The sequence below is a fragment of the Brassica rapa genome, chromosome A02 (assembly GCF_000309985.2).
Source record: "Brassica rapa cultivar Chiifu-401-42 chromosome A02, CAAS_Brap_v3.01, whole genome shotgun sequence".
Taxonomy (NCBI): Eukaryota; Viridiplantae; Streptophyta; class Magnoliopsida; order Brassicales; family Brassicaceae; genus Brassica; species Brassica rapa.
The window spans coordinates 12,671,833-12,697,906 of record NC_024796.2 but is presented as its reverse complement, the minus strand read 5'-3'; the positions used below and the strand labels follow the sequence as shown (position 1 = coordinate 12,697,906).

Genomic DNA, 26,074 nt, shown 5'->3' with positions numbered 1-26,074 from the left:
TTTAACTACTTTAATCATAATATCTTTTATATCTTTTAATTTTTTTTAAAAAAAAATTAAAATTATAACAAATCTCTTGAAAAAGATTATAATAAGATCTTAATTGTCATAAATTGAATATAAATATTTTCAACTAATTTTGTAATTAGTAATGAAATGTTACTAAAAGAATAAAATCATATCCTATTTTATCAAATTTATAATAATATCTATCATTTTAAAATAAAAATGTTATATTGAACAAAATATGATAAAATTATTTTAAATTGATAAGTTAACATATTTTTATTTTCATAAATATAAAATATTTAAAAAAATATAATATGTTGGTAGAATGGGTTAATATTAGTAAACTATATAATACATGTATAAAAAATTAACTTATCTTAAACTTTTTAATATACAGTAATTTATTATATAAATTAATAAACATTAAAAAATTAATACAAAAATCTAGCAATTTGAATTACGGATCATGATTATAATAAATTAAATAAAAAATTGTTTTCATATATGTTGTTTCATGCATTAAAAATTTTAGTTTAGTAATCAAACGCAAATTCAATAAGACAAATATATAATAAGCAACATATATATGTGATGATTTTAATTTACAGCATGAAAACTATAAAATTATTATATTTGGCATAATTATACATACATTTAATTATGTGAGTAATATTAAAAATATATAATAGTTATGTAAAATAAATATCTATATATATAAATGTGAAAATATATACCCGCACGGTTGTGCGGGTGGAAATCTAGTCTGCCTTAAACTTGGATATTAATTTGGTCAACAGGGTAACATAAGTGACCTTAAAAAAATAGAGCTCATGAAGCATATACCCATTTTATTAGTAAAGTTGACTCATAATAAATAAATAAAAAAGACAAACACACAATTAGCTTAAAATGGAATCTATATTATAAATGATCATCTTCTCTACATGTATAATTGTTTAATTTAAAATAATTTATTTGAAATAATTAACTTTTTTTTTCAAATACCACTTTTTCAAATTACGTTTGAAAATACAAGTAGCGGTTATTATGTTTATTAAGGAAAATTAGAAACTTTAAAAAATAATTTATAGAGTTTCTACTGTAACTACCAAGAAGCTAACGCTTTAAAAACTTCACTCTTGAACAATTTCCTCATAAATTTAATCACACGAGGATAATCTATCAATGAATCCACTTCTATACTATAAACAGGTGCTTTGGTATTTTTCTCTTTAAATTAACCTTTTTGGTTAACCAATTTTCTGACCAGGTTGAACCAAGCTTTTAGTTGTTCTTTTTCCTTTCATCCAATCTATTAATTTAGGGTTATATTGGCATCTTTTTTGTTTTATACCTATTGAACACGTTGTTGACTTAATATGAACCTATAATATTATCTTTTTTAAACTACTCAATATTATTTTATCTAATTAATTTTTTTTTTGTCGTCAACTATTACAGACTCATACTGACTCTGTAAACCAAACCGGGTGATCTGCATCCATGTAAACGACAAAAGACGGTTGCTTCCTAGCACTGCGTGCTAGTCTATCCGCCATTTCATCTATTAATTATAATCTATTATTTAAGGAAGGTGTATTCACATAAGATAGTCTATGCATATATGTTTTATGATCATAAATGATATTTAACTTCTTAATATATTTATTAAGAATACATTTATACATTCATAGACATAAAAACACACATACTTAATAAACTTCACTTATATACTATATTACATAAATATGAATTACATATTTACATATATATATACATGACGTTACATAGAATACATATTTGACAATCATATACAGTAATAATTTTATAATAAGTTTTATAATGGCAGTTTTTATATATTTAGTCATTCATAAAATAGACCGACACGTTTATATGATTGTCAAATACCATTATATTTTTACATGATAATATAATGATATAATTTTTAATGATTACCATTATACAATAAATTATAATTTAAAAAAGATTTTGAAGGTAGATAACTAGATACTATAGTTATTATTACACAGAATATTATATATACCACGATTTTAGTAAATGGAATATATGTATGCTAGAATTAAACTACTAACTGAAATTGTGTATATCTTCTTAACTAATTAATTTAAATTAAAAGGAAATTATTTTTAAAATCTAATGCAAACAATTTTTTAGACCTATCTAAAAGTAAATAAATCTATTGTATGAATTTAGAATTCTTTTTGAAATTTACCGTGACATTTTTTTGGACCTATTAAACATGTTGTGACTTGACCAAACAAAAAACCAAATAACTAAACACAAATCAGAACCAAATTCATAATTAACCGAATAGTTTATATATATCTTGAAGCAAAAACTAAAAACTACAACCGAATCGGAACCAAACCAAAAACAAAAAAAAATATAATGTGGAAGCAAACTGAAAACCGATCGTCCATGTCTAAACATATTAGTAAACAAACATACATGTTAATAAATTTATCAACAAAATATAATCCTAGTAACGATTAAACCAAAAACTGATAAAGCTAGAGCTATAGATAGTGAAATACATAATCTTATTAGTTAACCAACTGTTAAAGTCTCCAAGATCAGGATAAAACAGTAAAACTCTATCACTCCATAAGAAATAATCAAACAAACAAATTGAAGAAGCGTTTATAGACAAAAAAATAATAATTTAAAAGGGGTTTAATGAAAGTGGAATAAAGAAAAAGATAGGCGTCTTCATAAACCTAGCGTATACGAAGCTGTATGTGCATGTATACACGACCGTATAAATACCGATCACATGAGCTCACATTTTTTTCATCCAATAACAATCAAAGCTAATCAACTACACAAACTGAAAAGGATGAATTTTATGTTTTACTTCCTTCTTGCCTTAACCACTGTTTTGGCTGTGACCGCAAGCCCCGGCCAACCAGTTCTCGACATTAATGGTGATATTATATCGGACGGCAGTTACTACGTTATTCCCCTCAACTATGGCACTAAAGGTGGCGGTCTCACCCTCACCCCTCGTGGTGACAATTTATGTCCCCTCTTTATCGGGCAGATAATTTCAGAGGTCAACAGGGGCATTCCCGTAAAGTTCTCAAACTGGAGGTCTAAAGTTCAGTTCGTTCCCCAATCAGAGAACCTCAACATCGAGATGGACGTCAAAGCTAAGTTCTGCGTTCGGTCAACCTATTGGTGGGTGACGGCTGCCGAAAGTCACTTTAGGAAGTTGTTCGTAACGGCTGGTCCTAAGCCAGAACTTGGAGAAGATACGTCAAAGAGTTTCTTCCAGATCAAGAAAACTGGAGTTTTGGTTAACATTTACACGGTTGCGTTTTGTTCCAAGGATAACGGTTGCAGCGATGTCGGGATATTTATGGACGAACATGGCATTCGTCGTTTGGCTTTAGGCTCTATGCCACTCCCAGTTATGTTCATGAAAGCCACTGTGGAAAAGACTTCGTCCAAGAATATGTATATATTATCTGAGTGAAATTAAGAGTATATATAAGACTGTATATGTTCATCAATCATTTGTATGTCTAATCATGAAAAATCTCAAAGCACGAGACCGGTAAAATAAAGAGATCTCGTGAAAGGTGCTTGCAAATTAAATACTATTTTGATTCTTTTTCCTCACCAACAGATACAAGGACTTACGCAAATAAAATGACATTCCTTGACTATAAATTCATTCAATTTTCTTAAATCGGGAGAAGGTTACAAGTTTGTGTGGTGCATTAGCACCTCCAATGGGAGTTCTACGCATTAATATTCTAAAAATAAATATGTGTATATGTATGTATTGTATATATGTATGTAGTTGTGGGATCCACTATTTAGAACCCCTATCCAAAGGTTACTCATGATCTAGGAGGTACCAGCTCGGAGGGATGAGCCTTTAGTTTAAGTTGTTTATTATGCCACTGGGTTTATCGTCTTTTTATTACAACATATATATTCTTCATCCGTAGTTTAACGATTACAATTTAAAAGCACCATCGTATTCTATGTGCAACAAAGCATAAACAAAAATAGGAGGATAGTACACAAACTTAACAAAGTTTGATGAAGTGTGGAAAGGAACTTTGAAATCGCCACAAGTGCGTGAAATAATGAGGAAATTTGCGAGCATTAAACTTTTCCAAAAAAACTAAAGCTCTATCGTTCAGTTCTAAAAAGAATGCGCTAGTGCATCCATAAACATAAAATTGGAAAACCTTATAAGATGAAAGTAAGAATTCATCAACATATACTGGCACCATAGAAACTTAAGTAAGACAGTGGAAAAGGGTATGATCGGTCACCTTTGATCTTTGCAAAGTTCAAACTCATCAAAGCTGTGGAAAACTGTAAGAACCATCGTCGTGATGCTTGTTTAAACCCATAGATTGACTTTTTTATACACAAGTCGCAAGACAACATTAGGTGAAGTGTGTCCCTCTTTCTTACTGTGTATCCCGGAGGTAAATCAATATAAATATCCTGCGAGAGATCACCAATGAGAAAGGCGTTTGAGATGTCTAGTACGTGTAAAACCACTTCTTGGCAGTCATTGCGTGTAGAAGCTTGACGATACCATCTTTGTGAATGGAGAATGCATCAACATAGTCAACTCTTTTCTGCTAGGTAAATCCTTTAGCCACTAAATGGGCTTTATACTGCTCAAAGGTCCCATCGATGCGTTTTACTTTAAACATCCATTTGCATCCAACTATTTTCTTTCCATCAGGTAGAAAACCAAACATACCAAGTATCAGGACTTTCTTAAAATCATACTCCTCATCCACAGCCTTACACCACTGTAAAAGAAGAGAGTGTCCTTTACGTATAATGGACAAGAAACTGTGATTATAGTATACATTCTATGATCAAAATGTGTTACATACTTGTGTTTGTGTGTATATTAGTATGTATATGTATTAATGTATATCAGACTTGGATTATCACTTATAAGTGGCTTTAAAACCCATATTTTTAAAATTTAGTATTTGATCAGAATGTTTCGGAAAAAAGAAGAAGATCAGAATGAAGAATAACATGTGTTTGTTTTGTTTGTCTCCCGTGGGTACCATTAAAATTGGGATGTGTGTGTTTTAGATTATGATTCGTGTTGATAAACACGATATATGGCATCCGGATTAGCAAGACTCTTCACTTAATCAACAACTAGACCTGGACCCGCGCGCCCGCGCGGGTGTTCGTTTCGGTTTGATATTTATGATATTTTTATAGTTTATAGTTATTTATATCTAAATTGTTAGAAAAGTGTTTGTTACGGATATAGTTTGTAAGTTGTTTTTTGTTAGTTTTATATTCAACAAAACAAATATTTGATATGTATTGTTTCACTCATCCACTTGCATGGATTATTTTGTTAACATATGAAGAAATGAATAAGTTCATATTAAATTATTAACCATATTTAGTTATAGATTAAATATATTTGGACAGATTTTATTTTCACTTTCACATTTGAATTTATAGTTTTTAAAAATATGCTCATTTTTAATAGGATAGGTATTAAATAATATATATATTTGAAAGCAATTTATATTATTTATAAATGAGTTTTTTAAATTCTGGTGATAGATATATAAACATAATCATAAAATTCCTAGCCCAAATTCTACTGAAAAATGAACAAAGGCCCAAAAACATTATTAACAACTTTACGTAGGAAAAAAAACAGTTATGCGAAGAAAAAAAAACTCGATGAATTGAAAGCGCGAGTCTAGGTCGGATGAGGAATTCGGCGAATTCGTGGGAGAACTTCAAAAGATTTGCGATTAACATCTGGATTTAGAAGAAGCAAGGTACCAATTCAATTGTTTATCTCTGTTTAATAAGCTCTAGTTAAATCTTTTTGATATTAAAAAAACGTTTTTGTTTAGAACAGGAGATATGTTTGCTTGATTGTCTATGAAATCAAGACATCGAATAAGAAAAAGTAGACATGGATACGATGGATTGAAGAAACGCTTCATGCTTCGGTGGTGATGTATGTTATTTAGTCAATCAAAGAAAGGGGAAGCATATAGAGATGATTCCAGGAGATTGGAAAGGTTGCAATGAATCAGAGATAAACAATTGTCCGGAGACTCTTAGCTTGATCGAAAGATGCCAGACGGATTTCTCAGCTCCTTCCTTAGAATCACATCGGCAAATAAACACTATGTTCTGCAAGGTACTAATTCAATTGTTTATCTCTGTTTTAACAATTGATACGATGGATTGAAGAACAATCTCCTTGGTTTCAGTGGTGATTTATGTTTTTAATCAATCAAAGAAAGGGGAAGAATATAGAGATGAGTCGAGGATATTGGAAAGGTTGCAATCAATCAGGGCCGCACCATTGTCCCTAGACTCTGTACTTGATCGAAAGATGCCAGCCTGATTTCCAGCTCCTTCCTTAGAATCACTCATGGTATCTTTTCAACGTCAGACTTATCATCGACCACATACTTTGGTTATGTATTTATACTATTAATTGAAAGGCTAGTTGATATTACTTAAATATACATAGAAGGTTATTATATTTTATTAACTTTAACAGAATATATGGTGTTCAGGTAACATAAATCAGTTTTTAGAAGTTTGAACTGGGCAATGAAGCGGACAACAGATCAGTTCAAACACCACAAGGTTAGTAAATTGATGATACATCTTTCTTTAACAGAAGTATATTTAACATATTGCTTTGAAATATAGCTAATAATTAGTTGTTTTTAATTATTAATTCTAATATATTTGCTGGAGCATCCATGTTAGGTACTAATATATTTATGTTTAAAAAAAACAGGTGGAAGATCAATGGACTAAGGAATTTCGAGTTAAGCTTCATCTTGTATCATCTAATCTATTAAGGAGCATAAGGTATGTCAAAAGAGTATATATTTATGTATATAGTTAGAAACTGATAGGACTGAAAGGGGAACTATTTTGTTTCAGTGAGATCGACATATGGTTAGTGACAGGATAATCTTATCTATATAAATATATACGCTTTCATGTTTATATATCAGATTAGGAAGAGTGCAAGATTGCAAACATTTAGTTAACTAACATATAGAATGATCGTAACAAACGTTAGTCGCAAAAGTAGATTTTCTTAGACAGCTTTATATAGAATTATTTATTCATTTGCTGGTGCGGGTCAAACTGTGTGCTGTTTGTTAGATTGTGTTATCACCAACTAAATCATAATAATCAACGTTTAAATGAAGAAAAAAACAATTGAAACGGTTTCTTTATTGTTCTGCAAAACCAGAAAATAAGTAGAAAGTGTGCTTAGTTTAGAAGGTGTCTCGAGAAACCGAAAAAAGCATGTCTTGTTTGTAAAGCTCTGAAACCTGTATTCAACAAAAAGTAGACAAAATTACTGATGAATATATATTTAATTCACGAAATAAATAGATGACAACTCAGAAGAAAAATTTACCTAGTCACTGATACTATTCCAGGTTAGCAAAAACTTCTTTGAAGACAACGTTTGTAGTTTTCTTTTGAGGTTTACCATCTTTGTCGACAGCGAGAATTTTTAATCCTTTTTTAGAAGTGACCCTAGAAACAGCCACGTAGAGTTGTCCATGTGAAAACACAGGTCTTGGTAGAAAAATACCCACCTCGGAAAGGGATTGTCCTTGGCTTTTGTTTATTGTAATAGCAAAAGCCACTGCCAGAGGCAATTGCCTTCTGCGCATCTTAAAAGGCAGTCGAGTGTCTGATGGTGTTATCAACAGTCTAGGAATGTATACTAATTTTCCAACTTTTTCTCCAGTTATAATCCTAGCTTGAACCATAAAGTCCATGAGTTGAGTGATCTGTAGTCTAGTGCCGTTCATTAACCCAGCAGAAGGCTGACAGTTTCGCAGAACCATAACTGGACAACCAATCTTCAGTCTAAGCCTATGATTCGGTAAACCAGACACCTTAATAGTGTCAAGAAAATCAGGTCCTAGTGCTTCATTGTTTACTGAACCCGTGTCTCTTGGGTCTATACTGTCGGCACTGTAGTAGATCTTCTCATCACCTGAAATCGAAACTAAATTATTAGTACATATCTTGTATACATCTAAGTAGGCAAAAATAAGAATGTAAAATATAAACTTACCATCCAGCCGATCCAGCATGTACTCATTAATCATATTGACATCTTCATTAGTTGGACATAGGATAGCTCTCTCTTGAAAAAACTTGGCCTCTTTCTTTTCATGTAGAGAAGCAGTATCGCCATAAATGGCTGAGCTGATTGCTTCTATAGGATTTTCGGAGTCTGAAATAAGAATTTCTGGTGGAATATCGATCTCCGCTTCACCATCATTAGGCTCTGCGAGTTTGCCATCCCCAACTTTTAATATCCAATCCGAAAAATCTCTAAGATCCGCAGCCTCTTCTGGTGACAAACCATCCGATAACAAACGCATGTTCTTGGTGAGCTTCAGCACTTTGCAGTGCTCCCAAAGATATGATGAATTCAGAGAAGCTAAGACGATCTCAGCCCTACCAGCTCCATTTATAACAGGAATAACCTGCCTAAAGTCACCCCCAAAGACAATAACCTTTCCACCAAAAGGCTGGTTCGCATGCTTCCCAACTATATCAGATAAGCTCCTATCCAAAGCTTCAAAACAATGTTTGCCCATCATCGGTGCTTCATCCCATATAATAAGTGATGATTCTTTGACCAAATTAGCTTGATCAGTTCCAGGCTCCATAGTACACGATGAAAACTCGTCTGGATTTAACGGAATACCAAACCTTGAATGAGCAGTCCTACCACCAGGTAGTAATAAAGAAGCAATACCACTTGATGCAACGTTTAGAACAATATCTCCTCGACATCTAATAGCTGCAGAAAGTAACTTCCAGAGAAAGGTTTTCCCAGTTCCACCAAATCCATAAACAAAAAACATTCCACCATTTCTTTCGTTCACAGCAGCAAGGATCTGATCATAAATTTCCTTTTGCTCATCTGTTAGTTTCGGAATATCTCTATCAAGAGTCTCTGACAATGTTTCTCGAGAATAACTGCGCTCATCCACTATCAGGACATTGAAATCCTGAGCACTTGTCTTTGGCAGCTTTGGCTTCTTCGTTAATCTTGGTAGAGACGTACCATTACGTCTCAAGAGCTTCTCAATCTCTAGCAAAGCATACTTCTTTTTGTCGTCATCGCTCAACAATAATCCTACAGAAAAAAATTGTAGATATAAGATACATGGTTAGTCCAAAATAGGAATTAAAATTGTAGGTAAAACTAATATAAAAATGAATTCGGAATGAATGTTCATACCTGGCCTGTTCAAATATTTTCTTCTATTATGCTCTATATCTTCAGACAAAAACTGCCACGTGTTTTCCCATACAACCTCTGGCTGAGAGAGTGTGTTACTCATAAGCATGATAACAAACACCTCTCGTAGATCACTTGCAGAGCATTCGTAGCTTCTCCTTACAAGATCATCAATGTACTCCTGATCATCATCTAATAATCCACGAGCAAAACACACATCTTTGTATTCAGGATAGAGAACTCCCTCATAGGTCTTAATGTCATCATAAGAGGTAGGTCCTCTGACAATGTTCAACAATATGCGCAAGAAATAAGCGGCTTCTTGTATCCTCGGAGCATAATTTATTCTTCCTAAACAGAAACCTCTTTTTCGCTTCTTGAACTTCTTAGACCGCTTGTCAAAGATATAGAAGATAGGAATCTGAGCATAAGTCAGTGTTCTTGCAAACTCATCGATTTTATTCAACTCGAACCATGCTAAGAACATTGTCTTCTCAATGAGCTTACGACTGATCACTGCTTTCAGCTTGTCCTTTCCCTTAAAAGTAATCACTTGTTTTCCTGGTAGATGAAAACTAAGCTTCTCAACAGCAGTTGATCGATAGTGAATAGGAAATTTGAAGATTCGCCAAGCTGATTCACAAGAAGACACATATCTGCATAACAGAAAAACTCATTAGGAACTTGAAAATGATCAAATCTAACAATTATAAAACGTTTTGTATTAATTACATACCTGCAATCGAAAAAGTCCTTCAGTTCATTTCTTTTCTTTTCTATCTTTTCCACAGTAATCTCTTCATTGCCTAACTCGTTAGCAACAATGTGATCTGGCGGTTCCACGGCAATAGTCACACGATCTTGTCCCTTATTTATGTACTTGAATAAGTACTTGATAGATCCAGCTTGGTTGCACCACTCCACATTAATATGAGCTCGGAAACGTAGAGATAGTCTCTTGTTATATGGAATAACAAACCGATTGTCACATTTCAATCCATTCTTGAGGACAAAGTTCTCTGACTGTTCGCGCCTCCTATAAATGGGAAATCCTTCTTTATTAATAGTGGTCTTCTCAGCAAATGGTTTAGGATACGACTTAGAGCACAAACCATTCTCCATACATGGAGAATTCATATTAGCTGCTCCACAAGGACCATGAATCATCATATCCTTAATAACTTCATAAAGCTCAGGTTCTTCCGATTTATCAGGAATCTCTGCAGAAATGATATTGTCAATGTCATCGATTGTAGGAAACTTGTGCAAAGGATCCATGAATAAGAGAATGTGTGCGTGTGGTAGACCACGTTTCTGGAACTCGACTGTGTACATAGCTGTAAAAAAAAATACCTATTACACATATTATCAACGAAGTTAAAACATATTTAAAAAAAAAACATTTAGTTTTATAACTTACATGAAACAGTCTTTCCAAGAAGATTTTTTTTGGTTAAGTCATCCATCAATGAATCAAGTTTCATCTTGAAGATCCTACAAACAATATCTGATCTATCTTCTGCCTTTAGCTTCCGAGACTTAACATATCTTGTGATCTCCGGCCATTTCGGATTACAAGTGAAAGTAATGAAAAGATCTGGAAATCCAAAATGCTTACATACTGTCATAGCATCCAAGTAAAGATTCTTCATATATCTAGGACTCCCGGTGAATGATGCTGGTAACACGAACTCTGATCCTTGATCACTCATATCGACCTTTCCTGCATTCTCAGACTCTTTGATAGAGTCATAACTATCAGATCGCAAAGTAGGTTGATTAAATCTCAGATAGCGTAGGCGATTAGACTCTATAGTAGTGTAGGCATCCACCAAGAACTGCTGAAATAGTCTCCTCGAATGCAACAGAGAATGAGACTCGTTCTTACGTTCATGAAGGCGGAAAGCAAAGAACTGTCGCATACTGATATTAGGCTTCTTCTGTTTCTTTGTAGCTTTTGTTACACCTTTCTTGATACCAAGTCTGAATCCATCTTCTCCATAAGTAAATAACAGAGGGTATTGAAGGGCAAGATAAGAAGCATGTATCTCGTTTATTCGCAGTAGGTTTCCTGATTTTTGCTGTAGTACAATATCCCTATTATCCATATCTAGAGAGAAATCCCCTGGAATGAGAGCAGCAACTTCAGAAGCTGTGGGAGTATTATATGTCCTCCCATCCTTAGATCGATCACTTACAATCCTCATATGAAATGAATCTTCTGGTTGTATTTTAAATCGATCTCTCGCTGTTCTAAACTTCTTAACATATGGATTCACTTCATCCAACATCTTAATCAGCTTCTCAATAATATCTTTCCTCAAAGTATCCTTCTTATTGGTCTGTAACCCCTGTCTACCAGAGCTGCAAAACAATGAATAAAAGATCAGAATTCTAACTACACTGTATATTGAATACAAATTTCATTTAAGCCACGTTAAATAACAGAGTTATTACCTCAAACATTTTGCTCGGTTATCAACTTCATTTTCTGTGTCAGCTATGTAAAGCTGTCCGAACTTTGCTTGACTGTCATTATTAGGAGTTAAGCTGCCCATAAGATGATAATTTTCACCTTGTAGAACTAACATTGGTGGTCCTTTTCCCTTTTGAGCAGATCTCTCTACTTTCCCACCAAGTGAAGTAAATGAAAAGATCATGTTATAAGGTCTCATATTCTTCTGGAAATGCTTGCTTTCTGAATCATCACCTTCCATCAACCTTTTTAGAACACTTGGTGGTTCTTTCAATAAAGGCAATTACACTTGTCCTTGCATACAACATAGTGAAAATGTAGGATTCTTAGCATTCCGGCGTTTGTTCAACCTTTCTCCATACCACATCATTGCACCACAATGTGAACATGTATATTTTGGATCACCTTCATCAGTATATTCTGAAATTACAAAAAAAAAAACTGAGAATTTAGGCACACACTGGAAAAAAATGTTCTGACATGATCAATAGTTTTTTTATTTTAAAAAGACAATACCATCTTTGTTTTGTCCTTTTGTAGCTGCTGTAGACGAAGGTCCATCAACATCTTCAGTTTCATATTCTGAATCAGTAGTATCTAAAGAGCTACAATCAAACTCAAGTTCACCAGTTTCATCGACTATTGCTGCAAAACAAATGCAAATGTAGCTTAGATGAAGTTAATTGTTATAGTACTGATTAAAAATATACATATATTAAAACGTGAAAACAAACCTCCAAAGTCGGGTTCTGGAATAACCGTAGGAGATGGTGATTCTTGATTTTCAGAACCCAAAGAAAAGTCAATATTTGTAATGTCTCTCAAAATATTTGATGTCCCTTTCCTTTTACGCTTATCAGGCAACTTCTTAAATGAGTTCTCTTTTGTTTTTTGCAGGCTAGATGCTAAAGGCATGAAGTGAATAGAAGTGATTACTGCAAAGCTTTGGCAAAAGAAACCAAAAGAGGTAATAGTTCAAACTTACATGATGGAGTTCTGAAACAATTTTTCTGACTTGATGTCTTTGAGAGTTGTTTCGCACCAAATTCTGGAGCTAGAGAAATATATACACGTTTAAAAAAATGGTTTAAAGCCTGCAGCTACATTTAAAATAATTTAAAGCCTGCAAGTATTGACCACAACAGAATATTTACGTGTGTTGTTTTGTTTTCTCTGCTCAAATGAGAGACCAGTAGAGAATGGCTTCTGTGGCCGCAGGATTGGAGCTGAGATCAAGTGAATAAAAAAAGGTGTCATCTTTTCAAAACCTGAAATCAATGCATTGCCATTCGCTATACAAAGCAACAGGTACTTTTTCATCACTTACATGTCAAATTCGTCAAACAGCTGCTCTGTTTTGGTGAGTCTGATGTTTGGTTAGTCAAAATATCAAGTCCTGAAAGGAAAATCGAGAATATAACTTTCATGTCAGAGCCTGTCAAAAAAGCCTTTATCTATAAAAAGTCTAAAAAGGTTTGGATGATACACTAACCAAGTACACATCTCCGTTTATTCCGTGCTGTCTGAGGTGATAGCATGCTGATTTGCTGATATAAGGAATGCGTATTAGGTGGAACATTCCTTCCTTCCATAGCCTCAAACAGCCTGTAATAGACTGATCGCAATGGAATGTCTTGATTTGTGATTGAATTTGAACAAAACTGACTTGCATTGCTGAATGTTCTCTTAAGATTAAAGGTTTCTGGAGTGATATTGTGGTTAACTCGATCTCCACTGTGATAATCTGTTTTTTTCCTCTTCATACTGTGACTTTGTGGTTTTGTTTTCACGTTAGGCTGAGATGTAATCGATTGAAAACACGGAGAGGCACGAGAAGGTTTTAAAGCAATACTTTTTTTGGTGTCTAAATCCAAAATACGATTTCCAATAACCTAATAATTAGGAGTTGATTTTTTTGTTTATAAAATAGATTAGATAGGAAGTAAATATATATGTTAATATTCTGGAACAGAAATTTACCTAATTGATACATATTTCTTTAACAGAAGTATTTCAAAACGTATTGCTTTGAAATATAGTTAAGAATTAGATGTTTTTAATTATTAATCGTAAATATTCTGTGCTGGAGCATCCATGTTAGGTACTAATATATTTATGTTTTATCCAACAGGTTGAAGATCAATGGACTTTTGTATTTCGAGTTAAGCTTCATCTAGTATCATCTAATCTACTAAGGAGCATAAGGTATGTCAAAAGAGTATATATTTATGTATATAGTTAGAAACTGCTAGGACTGAAAGGGGAACTATTTTCAGTGAGATACTTGGTTAGTGTCCGGATTATCTTATATATATATTAATATAGACTCTTTCATATTAATATATTAGATTAGGAAGAGTTCAAGATTGTAAACATTTATTTAACTGAACATTATAATATAAAAACACAAACTTATAACTCATTCATCCATCTTATTCAAATCGATAAAATAAATAAATAAAAATAGGAAAAGAATTATTGTTTCTGAATAAAGCAATGCAAAACGAAGATTAAAAATTTGAAAAAAACCAACATAAAATGAAAAACATTCTTCTTCTGCAGAGTTACTCTTCCTTTTCCTTTTCCACTTTGATGGAGGTGCACAACTTTTTAGTAGTAGAAGTTATGTCTGGGAGATCAGCATCTTCCTCTTTGCGTTTTGCAAAAGGTGTTTTGCATTTTTCTGAATCATTCTGGCTGTTTCCTTCCAGCAGGAGCACCTGATTTACAGAATTATACAATTAGCAAAACTATAATATAATAAACTTTACGTTATTACAATGTATGTATAATTTAGATAACAAACTCACTTCACCAGAAGACACTGTAGAAGATGATGTGCCAATCATTGAGGTTGGCTCGGATTGAGATTCCACTTTAAGAATGTGATCTCCAGACCAGACCTCAAGAACTTTAAATGTTGCTGCCACATCATTCACATTGTCAGCTTTCACAGAAATGCCAAAACAAAAAGATTTTCCTTCTAAAGCTCTGACTTGTTCTGGTAGGAGCTCTGGATCTTCAATCTGTGTTAAACATAAATTAGGGCTTGCGCATATTAAATCAAATGCTTAAAATCAGGAACCAAACTTACCTCATCCTAGGAGCCATCCCACAAATCAACAGCTTCATGTCCAACAATGGTAGTAGCAACAGTGTTCAGCAACATCAACTTACATGTTTCTGTGTCATCCCTCACAATCAAATGAAGTTTGAACCTATTACAGTGCACAAAATTAATTTATAGTGGTGTGAAAATATATAAGAAAATTGAATAAAGAACTAAAGACTTGAAAATGGGCTCTTACACAGGTATCACGTCCTTGATTTTAACTTGGCACTTCTCACAACGCCAAAGTTGGATATCACCATTGTTTGATGGAAGTTTTATGGCACGATGTTTGCAACCTTTATGCCCAAAGTAGAACCATGACCAATCAGTGTCAACAGCTTCAATTGAACAAATGATTTTGCAGTTCTCCACCTAGGAATATATGATCACGTTTATATTACAATAAGTTTAGGGGCACTATACTAAATAAAAAGCTTTACTAAATAATAAATCATCTGTAGGAATATAACCTGATTTGAAACAAAGAGCTCCGAAATCATCTTGATCTCAACCTTGTTCCAGTCATCTTCTTGTAAAACGATTTCTTTCTTACCGTTTTTCTTCTCAATAAGAGCAAGCGGAAGCTCGTCTTCCACCAGCCTATACAAATAGGTAAAAAAATCACAACTGTCATAACATATAGATAGATAAAAAAATCGTGTTCAACAAAACTTACTTCTCCTTGAAGAGTAATGCTTCCTTCATAGTTGGATCAAGATAAACAATGGATGCATCAAAAGCATTTGTGATTTGCACCTCACCTATTAATTGCTCTAATAGAATTAGGCACATAAAAAGAATACAATAATTTGAAAACGAATTTAGAGAAATACCTCTGTAAAAACTGATTTTGGCAAACCTGATCAAACAGATCAGTGGTTGTTCACGTTCAACATAAGCCTCCATTTGCTCTGCATATTTTCCCCATAAACAACATGCAAGGTCCTTACCACTAAAAAGGAACAACTATTAGAGCAAGTAAATCGTGTTCGCAAGCCGAAAACAATTATATAAAAACTTACTTTGCATCAACCAAACGAAATTGAACTTTCTTCCGGTCCTGTCCTTTAACTTGGACGGTTTGAACTGGTTCAAGGCTTACGATTTTCCCCATCACATCTTCAAGATAAAAATCACATTAGTCTAGAGAAGAACATTCAAACCAGAATCGGAAACTAAATATCTGAAACATTCAAATATAGATATTACCAATAAGGAAGTTAGTCTTTAAGGTCCCATCGATGATGTCATCGTATCTGGCAAGAGATAGGTAGATGCTATCTTCAATTAGGTCAGAATTTGATATCACGGTTTCGTCACTCATCGTTATCTTGTATGGATGGCTTGTTGGCCGATATTGGCCTGATGCTTGCGAAACAGAAAACGTTGTGAGGACACGCCATTTCCCCAGGGGTAGTTTTCACTAGACACTCAAAATGTGATTCCTTTTGCACGTAGCACTAATCTTTTCACCCTACAAAAGAAAAACAACATAATGTAAGTTACACATATTAAGGAACAATAAAGTAATGACTTATTGCGTTTTGAAACTTACTTGTTCATCAGTCAGAACCATCTGAAGAGTCTCACCACCAAAACCAGTGTTTTGAAGCCATGAATGTAGCACTTTCACTTGAGAGCGCCATTTAGTCTTAAATGGTTTCAAATCTTTGACAGGCGTGAGACTTGCGTTGTTTGGCATTTTATGTTTTCTGGTTTATATTGCAAAATGAATGATGTTATTGAACGTAGGAGAAGAGATATATATAGATATGTAGGTGATATTTTGATGATAGGTAAATCAAAACTAACTATTAAAAAACTTGATGAGCAAGTTGTTCACGATAAGGAATATACTTAATAAGAGAATATTTTTTAAAAGATTTTGTGGTTACAATTTTATCACGTAATCACAATTAGGTATGTTTAAATTTATGAAAAATCGTAATAAATCGGCCCTATATTATCGTGATTAGCAAGTATTTTGATGGATATAATAAATGTGAAATCTTAAATGTAGAGGATTATTTATGTTAAGTATTTAAGATAATGAAGATTTAAAGGGTAGTTAGTTGATTGGTTACGGTTTTGAATTGATATTATCCGATGTATTGTTTAAATGCTATGTGCAAGGAAGATCTTTGAAAATCTTGATTTTATTTTTGAAATTCTTTTTTAAAAAATCGTTTGACGTGAGATAGCATATAGCCCATTTTTAAAACATTGCATAGCCCATTTAAAAGTAGAACAAAAAACGGAATGGGCTTCTTTTATGAGGTTTGACGTGAAATAGTTGATGGATAATTAAGTAGAAGCTCCATAATTAAAACCAGTGGCAATCTGTCGTAAATAATTAGAAGAAGTGAGGATGATTATACATTTGTACTTCACTTTTAATAGGATATATAGATGTTAACCATTGAGGTTTGTTTGTCCGTACATGTCAAAGTAAAACTTGGAGGAAAAACACTTAGAGCATGTGCATCAGTGAACCCCATGAAAGGGGTTCACAAAGTATATTTTTATTTTTTTTTTTACTGTTTGATTTTTGTTTTTGAAAAAAAATAAATAATAATAATTAATCGGACCAATCGCGGGCCGCCACGTGTCGTGGAGCCCGCGCTACAGTGATGAACCAGGTTCACTGGGAAGAGCTTGGGAGAGACAGGTTCATTACTATTCATTATTATAATATTTTTTTTTTTTTGGAATCTGTGTGAACTCCCCCATAAGTTCACTAATGGGGGTGCTCTTATAGAGCATGATTAATAGAGAGGTTTTAGAGTGGAATTCTTAACAGAATATAAGAAACCGTCCTTTAATTTTTAACTAAAAAAACTACGAACCGGTTCTTAAATATCATAACCAGTTCTTAATTTTTTTAGTTAAAAGTTAAGAGACAATTTTTTATATTCCGTTAAGAACTCTACTCTAAGAATCCCATTAATCATGCTCTTAGCATCAGCGGGCAATCTCAGATATAATAAGTTTTATTGTATACGTTCAGTCTAATTGTATCAAATATTAGAAAATTCCCTTGCCATGTGAGCCCAGACCAACGGAGTCTAAAATGCATATAAAATTGGTAATTCCGATTTGTTTTTATGCTCGTGAAAAGCGAGGACAATAATTAACTAGTACCTAATTCTTGTAACGGATTTCTCAATTTTAAATCACGGGTGAGTATATAATAAATTATAGACTGTCTAGATTAGTCATAGGACAAATCTCTCAAATATTATTTTAAGTTTTTATCACAAAATAGTTTTCAAAAAAAAAAAGACCAAAATAGTTTTTTTTTTTTTGAAAATTTTAATTTTTATTTTATTTTTATTTTTTAAATTTGAAACTCTATCCCCAAAACCTCATCCTTTAACTCTAAACTTTAAGTGTAGATTAATCAACCCTAGAGTAAAATACATTTTTACTCTTTAATAAAATTTATTTTAATTTTCTTTATTGAATATTATTTTTGTGACAAAAACTTAAAAAAAACTATCCTATCATAGAGAATTTTTCTTAATAGTCATATATGTTGGTATTATCATCTATCCAAAATATTTAGCCACTTTGCGAGATTTAAGAGTTAGTCACTTGTTATATTTAACAAATAAAACTCAGTGATATTAATATACTTTTAAAAATGTATTATTTTGAAATATTTTATATATCTGAATTATGAAATTTAATATGCTATTATTGAGATTTTAAGCCAGTGTTTTATTTTACTTTTAAAAATTACAATTACGCTAGTTGTCTTTAAACAAAATTAATTTTAATTTGTTATTTTAAAATAAAATAAAAACTAAATCAATATCAAAATTTTACTATTGAATCTTTATTACTTAATTTTAAAGTAATATAACATATTTTTAACGAAAAGACAACCAATTGTCAATTAAACAAAACTAAATAAATTATAATATGTATTATAGTTTAAAAATAAAATATTTTTGGTATAATTAATTTTATTAACTAAATAATACACATTTAAAATTTACTCTATGTATGTCCTATAGATAAAAGTAGTTGTTGTATTTTGTTTTTTTTTTACATTTTAATAATTAAAACAATAATTAATTTATAATAGGATAACTTTCTAACTACACTATATCAATGGCTTTTCTACAATGAGTGCGGTCAAAGACAAGAGTGATTGAATGGGAATATATATATTCCTATGCGTTCTTCTCTTCCCGCTATTAACACTCAAGGGCCTATAGTAAAATAATGATATATAGATGGTTATATAATATATGTGTTGTTCAAAAAAACTAAAATAAAATAATATATATGTATAAAACCATGTGTCGAACCGTGTGATGCGACAAAAATGGTCATCTTTGTCTAGTCAATCATCTCACGTGCGCTAAGCTCGCTTCTTTAGGCCCATTTGCTATTTGTTTGTTAGGCGGGGGGCATCATTTATTTTCAAAATTGTGGACATGTATTATTAAGAAAAAAAAGAAGCTATTTTTAATAGGGTGAATTGGGTGAAAAACCTAAAAGAATATGAAAATTAGCAAAGTACCAAAGAGAAGAAAATAGTGGGGTTTAGTTTTTCTCTGTAACATAGCAATTTACCTTAGTATCCCTAAGCTTTTTGGACGTAGGTTTATAGACGGGAAAAAGATTTTTAAGTTATTATAAATATTTTGCTTAGATTTTTTGGGGGGTTTTCTATATAGCAAACAATAACGATTTTTCTTCTCTCTTATTTATCTCTCTTGTCTCTTCACCCTTCCTCTTCTCTTTTCTCTTCAACTACTTCAGCTACATCTTTGGTCGGATCGTCTTTTTTTAGCTGTATCTTTGTTTTCCTTTTGTCTATCACTGTCAATGATTTACATCTCCATTCTTGCTCTTAAAATCTGTAGATCTAGATCGTTAGATCCCTTCTCGGTTGTTCTTGCATGTTTGTTTTAGATCTTCTGGTGCATGATCTCTTCCAGTTGCTGGCTCGGGGTTTGATCTAAGCACTGAGGGGCTCTGTTTCTAGATTCATGGATCTTTACTTGGCACATGTTAGTTATGTAGAACAACATCTACATCTTTGTCAGTCGTTTTACTAGCTTATATAATTTGTTTGAATGCTACTACATATATTAACCTGATAAGTATATCTTTAACTGTCAATATTAAAGAGTATAGCGTTTTATGATATGATAACTGCTAAAATAAATTATGTAAGCGTAACTAACTGTGCTGAAAATGAATATAGGTGCTTCAAACAGTGTGCAGGTTCTTACTAATCAAGAGGATGCACCGCCAACCTTATAGGATTTTGGGATAGACTTGGTGAACTACACTAAACATGGAATTCACCAGGGAATACTAATGAAGGGTTAGACAATGGGATGATGTTTCGGGAGGGAGTTATAACTTATAAGTGATGGCCGAGCGGCTGAAGGAGAGTTAACTATTAATGATCCAGATGTCAAAATGTAGGGGTGATTCTAGGTACCACGGGAAACAGTTGATGGAAGAGGTTCTTCAACAGGGTCCAGTAATGAATACATTTCACCCTATCGGCACGGTTATGGAAAAAAATAGCATTTAGGATGGTTTTGGGGGATAAACTTATATGTAACCGTATAAGTATTGTTTAGTTACCGTTAATTATAATCGAAAACTGTTAGAAGAGAGTTTAGCAAGGAGTGATTTGATTTTGGTTTGTTAAAATATCTTGTAACCATTGTTGTTATATATAATGGTCAGCTACTTTTATGTGATTGTTTCATAAATAAAATGTATGTTAACCAACTGGTTTTAATTGAGGGAGAGAAACATAAAATGAAAATCATACATTAAAAACATATCCAGTGGCTGGATAAATATATCAGTTAGCAATATATTTATAAATTTGGCTGGATAAATTATAATATGACGATGAAAACTGACATTGCAAGCGAATGTATTTAGTGTTTCCTCAACACGGTTTAGTGATTACTGTTAGCTGTGTTAATTAATAATTAGAGATTTAATAAATCTCAGATACGAGGACGGAGATTCCGCCGGAGCGATGGATCTGAGCGGAGGTTCGGACTTGTTTCTCCCACTGGATGCCGCCCCAAGAGGCGGTGAGGTAGCTGCTGCCGGAATCAACGAAGCTCTGGAAGCTTAGGTAGGAGGCGGTGAGGGCGATGAGGAAGAGAGCCCAGAGGAACACGGTGCTCATCGAAGCGAAGCAACAGTGGAGCTGACGGTTTCACCGGTCGATTTTGCATTTTCCTGGCGTTTACGGAAACAGCTCACATAGTTAACGGCGTTGACGAAAAAATTTATCGAACTAAAAAAAACAAAAAAAAAAATTCAAAAGAGGGAGCAACGGAGGAATAATTATGAATTTTGGTATCTTCCAAAAACATCTGCTAAGGAGAAGAGGGAGCAACGGAGGAGTAATTATGAATTTTGGGTTATCAGATATGTTAATTTTGTCTTGGAGTTATCGATAGAAAGGTAGTAGGGGTGTAATCGTCATAAAAGTTTCGAACAAAGTGACGAAAATCCTAAATGGGTATAGAGCTAATTAGGACATAAATCTTATGTGTAGAGTGCAAATACCCTTTTTAATATCTATCAAATGTCAAATTCGGACAAAATAATGATTTATCTTTGTTTTCTATAACATATTTTGCATTTGATTGAAATAGATTATGGGGGGGGGGGGGGGGGGGGGGGGGGGGGGTTGTGGCACATCATTTATTTTCAAGTTTATGTACATGTATTTTTGAGAGAAAAATGAGGCGATTTCTGATATCTATCAAATATCGAATTCAGACAAAATCATGATTTATCTTGTTTTTCTATAACATATTTTTTATTTGATCGAAATGTATTTATCGTGATTCAGTTCAAATAATATTTTTTTGTTTAGTTTAGTTTCAACACGAGTGAAAGAAAAAACATTATATGACCAATATGATAGTATATTTTTACCACTAGACTACTACTGTTTCCTCCTCATTCAATTTCAAACTAAATATTATGTCCTCCTAAAGTGTTTGAAGAAGAAACTAACTCTATTACCTTCAAATTTTTAAATTGATGTCGTTTTCATAGGATGTTTTCTCTTGTATTTTTTCTTGACAACATTTTCTCTTGTATTTTATTTTTAATATTTTATCACATTTCTTTTTATTATATTTTATCACGATTTCCTAATAAGACTAATATTATGTCCTCCTAAAGTGTTTGAGGAAGATACTAACTCTATTACTTTCATATTTTAAATTAATGTCATTTTCATAGGATGTTTTCTCTTATATTTTTTTTACAACATTTTCTCTTGTATTTTATTTTTAATATTTTATCACATTTATTTATTTTCAAGATTATGGACATGTATTATTAAGAGAAAAGGAGGCAATTTTTAATATCTATCAAATATCGAATTCAGAAAAAATAATGATTTATCTTTTTTTCTATAATATATTTTGCATTTGATCGAAATGGATTATGGTGGGGGGGGGGGGGGGGGGGGGGTGGGGGGTGGCATCATTTATTTTCAAGTTTATGAACATGTATTTTTGAGAGAAAAAGGAGGCGATTTCTGATATCAATCAAATATCGAATTCAGATAAAAATAATGATTTATCTTATTTTCCTATAACATATTTTTCATTTGATCGAAATGGATTTATCGTGATGCAGTTCAAATAATATTTTCGGTTTAGTTCATTTCCAACACCAGTGAAGGGAAAAACATTATATGACCAACATGATAGTATATTTTTACCACTAGACTACTACTGTTTCCTCCTCATTCAATTTCAAACTAAATATTATGTCCTCCTAAAGTGTTCGAAGAAGAAACTAACTCCATTACCTTCAAATTTTTAAATTAATGTTGTTTTCATAGGATGTTTTCTCTTGTATTTTTGTGACAACATTTTCTCTTGTATTTTATTTTTAATATTTTATCACATTTATTTTTTAATATATTTTATCACGATTTCCTAATAAGATTAAAATTATGACCTCCTAAAGTGTTTGAAGAAGATACTAACTCTATTACCTTCATATTTTAAATTAATGTCATTTTCATAGGATGTTTTCTCTTATGTGTTTTAACAATATTTTTTCTTGTATTTTATTTTTAATTTTTTATCACATTTATTGTTTGATATATTTTATCACGATTTCTTAATAAGGCTAATATTATGTCTTCTTAAAGTGTTTGAAAAAGATACTAACTCTATTACCTTTATATTTTAAATTAATGTCATTTTTATAGGATGTTTTCTTTCGCAACAAAACTTCCTACAATAGACTATCTCGATTACATTCCTCTTTTAAGCTTCTCCTCGTAAGTCAGTCAGTATTCATCGTCTCTACCATCTATTTGCTTTGTATTCTTAGGTCATTTATACATTTCGTGAAATAACAAAATTTAGGTTTTTATACAAGTATAATCAAAAGCTACTTTTTAATACAATTTGGAAGGCGTTAAAATTGTAAGTTGGTTAACAGGGTTAGATAGCTAAATAACCCTTAAATACATTGAACTCGTGAAGCCAGACCCATTCTATTAGTAAAGTTGATCCACAATAGAAAAGGACAAAAAAAAAAAAACAATTATCGATTGGTGCTTGCAAAGTGGAATCCATATGATAGAGTTCTATTTGTGTTTGATAATAAAAATTTAGAACATCGTTTTTTATAAATAACAGAATTAAATTTTAAGTATAAACATATTTAACCACTCAAAATATGACATACGTCATGAGACTCATGACAGTTTTTCATGCTTCCCCCTTTTTCTGTCTCTCTTATCTTTACTATGGTTAAGATTGGAAAATTTTGGAGCAATGCAGAGTAAATATAATGGTGAAAAACAGAGTAAATATTAAAAGAAGGAAAAATGAAAGAAAAAAAACAAAAGGTAGCGTTAATTGTATTTTTCTTGTCAATTCAAAAGTAACACTTAGACTGTTTTTTCTGCTTTATCAATAGTTGACAGAGTAAAAGTAAAATTATAATAGTCAATCTGATTAGTAACATTTCAGCTAAACTTGGAGTGGAATTGTTTTACTCCAAAATATTTATTCCAAAAAGACTATACAGTCACACTCTATATGTTGAAAGATTATGGGAGTTACGTTAAAACATTTCCAATCCATAACACTATGCTTTGTATAAGCATATGCTTTGTATCTTTATTCCTTTTATGCTTTTAATCATGTGTTATTATGGTTCTTAAAATTGTATAGGCGATGCCTATACAGCGAACTGGTTATAGCCGAAATAATTTTCTGAAAATCATATATATATATATATATATATATATATATAAAACTCACAATCGGTTTAAACAATTCTAAATCAGTTTAAATCGATATAAATTAGTCTAACTACGTTACAGTAAGTAATAATGTTAACAAAAATCCACAAATTTATCTAATTTTTTTTTGTATATCAAAGTTTGATAATTCATCAAAATAATTTATAGTTAAACTCAAAACTAAAATATCTTATATAAATATAATATATATATACAATTCGCTAACGCAGAGGTCCCATATAAACCCCAAATAAACCACATAGTCACTAGTCTAAATATGTGAAAGTTTTTTTAATGTTCTACAAAATTGTAAAGAAATTTGAATTGATTCTAATCTTTATGTGAACCAAGTAAAAACATTGGACATAAAATTTTCTCTTTCACATGAAGATATGAACCGATTCATAAAAATCATATGTAAGCGAATTTGATATTGTAACTATGTTATTAACTTATTAAAGCTAATCTTCAATATATATTTGATATATTCTTAGTTGTGAAAGAGGAATCGTTCATTCATTGTTTATGTAAAAAACAAGAAATCTTGCGTCCATTGTTTATGTAAAATTAGAAATATTTGGTTTAATAAGAACATACTGATTTTAGTTATATTTAAAAAGTATTATATGATAATGAATCGTGGATTTAATGTTATCGCATTACACAAATGTGTGGGAGGAGGACGTTCAACTTTTATCAGACCAAACACGAAGCAAGCTGCACTTGTTTCTTCTCAGATATGTTTTCCAACACTTTGTCAACAGTCGGGAATGAGAGAAACGGAAGAAGGCACAGCGAGAACCCAAACAATCCTGCTTGTCTGACCAAACGTATTGATAAGGTGGTCAGGAATAGGATCTCGAGCATGAGGATGATGGGAGATCAACAGTATGTCAAAGCCATAGAAACATGGTTTTCGGTGAGATGAGAAGTGAATTGTTAGTTTTTTTTCTAAGCTTTAATTAAGCAAAACTTTCAACTCAAGTTATAGACATTGTACAAAGATTAAAAAAAAAATTAACATTAATTAAAAAAGAAGAATTATGGATTTATTTTATTTGGACTGTTATAACTTTTTCGTAGTCCCAAAAATAGTCGATAAAATAGGATTATATTTTAATAGAATAGAAGGACAAAACCAATTAGCGATTGGTGCTTGGAAAGTGGAATAAATATATTATAGAGATTTTATTGTGTTTAATTGTGATTAGTAAGAGCTTCTCTCTTAAACAATTTCCTCATATAAATAATCACACGAGGCGAGTCTATGATAACACGAGGCTAAAAATTACTTCTATGCTATAAGCATATGCTTTGGTATCTTTCCTCTTTAAAAATTAACCTTGTTGTTATCCTTATCGTCTAAAGACTTGTGCTCATATCACAAGAACCAAAACACACGTGTGGAAACTATCGAACCAAACTTTTGACCAGGGTGCTCAATTTCGAACCAAACCAACCGATAAAACTACAGAAGTTTTTTTTTTTTTTTGCTAAAATAAAATTACAGAACTTGCAGAACTAAGAGGAGCGTTTAAATATTCTTTTTTCCTTTCAGAACGTTTAAATAAAAAAATTATAAAACCAGAGCTGTAGTGAACATACATAAACTTATGCGTTAACCAACCGTCCAAGACCAGGCTAAAACTCTATAAGAAATTAAAGAAGCGTTTGTAACAAAAACATAAATTAAATTAAGAAGCGTGGAAGGTGCGTGGAGTAAAAACAAGATAGGCATCTTCTCAAATCTCCGATGTTAAATTTAATAACTCAAAACCTAATCGTAGTGTATACAAAGGTGTATGTGCATGTATACACATTCGTGTATAAATACCAATCACATGAACTCACATTTTCTTCATTCAGGAACATTCATTTCTAATCAACTACGTAAAC

General features: G+C 32.0%; 1 protein-coding gene and 1 pseudogene across 11 annotated transcripts; one reads left to right on the top strand and one right to left on the bottom strand.

The window, feature by feature from the left end:
* Positions 1-577: 577 nt before the first annotated feature.
* LOC103853397 (kunitz trypsin inhibitor 4) lies at positions 578-20,660 on the top strand. Of its 11 annotated transcripts, none has more exons than XM_033285705.1 (9): positions 578-5,828; positions 5,912-6,199; positions 6,273-6,439; positions 6,585-6,657; positions 6,815-6,888; positions 12,681-12,750; positions 13,002-13,091; positions 13,915-13,988; positions 20,117-20,660. In XM_033285705.1, exon 1 carries the CDS (start codon positions 2,804-2,806, stop codon positions 3,503-3,505), a length of 702 nt encoding a protein of 233 aa, XP_033141596.1. In that variant the 5' UTR covers positions 578-2,803; the 3' UTR covers positions 3,506-5,828; positions 5,912-6,199; positions 6,273-6,439; positions 6,585-6,657; positions 6,815-6,888; positions 12,681-12,750; positions 13,002-13,091; positions 13,915-13,988; positions 20,117-20,660. The 11 variants fall into 11 exon arrangements, with proteins under 11 accessions (XP_033141596.1, XP_033141594.1, XP_033141589.1 ...); XM_033285703.1 differs by having other exon boundaries at positions 16,462-20,660; XM_033285698.1 differs by having other exon boundaries at positions 12,977-13,091.
* Positions 6,819-12,670, bottom strand: LOC117125761 (annotated as a pseudogene).
* Positions 20,661-26,074: the final 5,414 nt, after the last annotated feature.

Bases quoted from the DNA above. Each gene is read 5' to 3' on its own strand.
- LOC103853397 (XM_033285705.1), top strand. From the start codon at position 2,804: ATGAGCTCACATTTTTTTCATCCAATAACAATCAAAGCTAATCAACTA.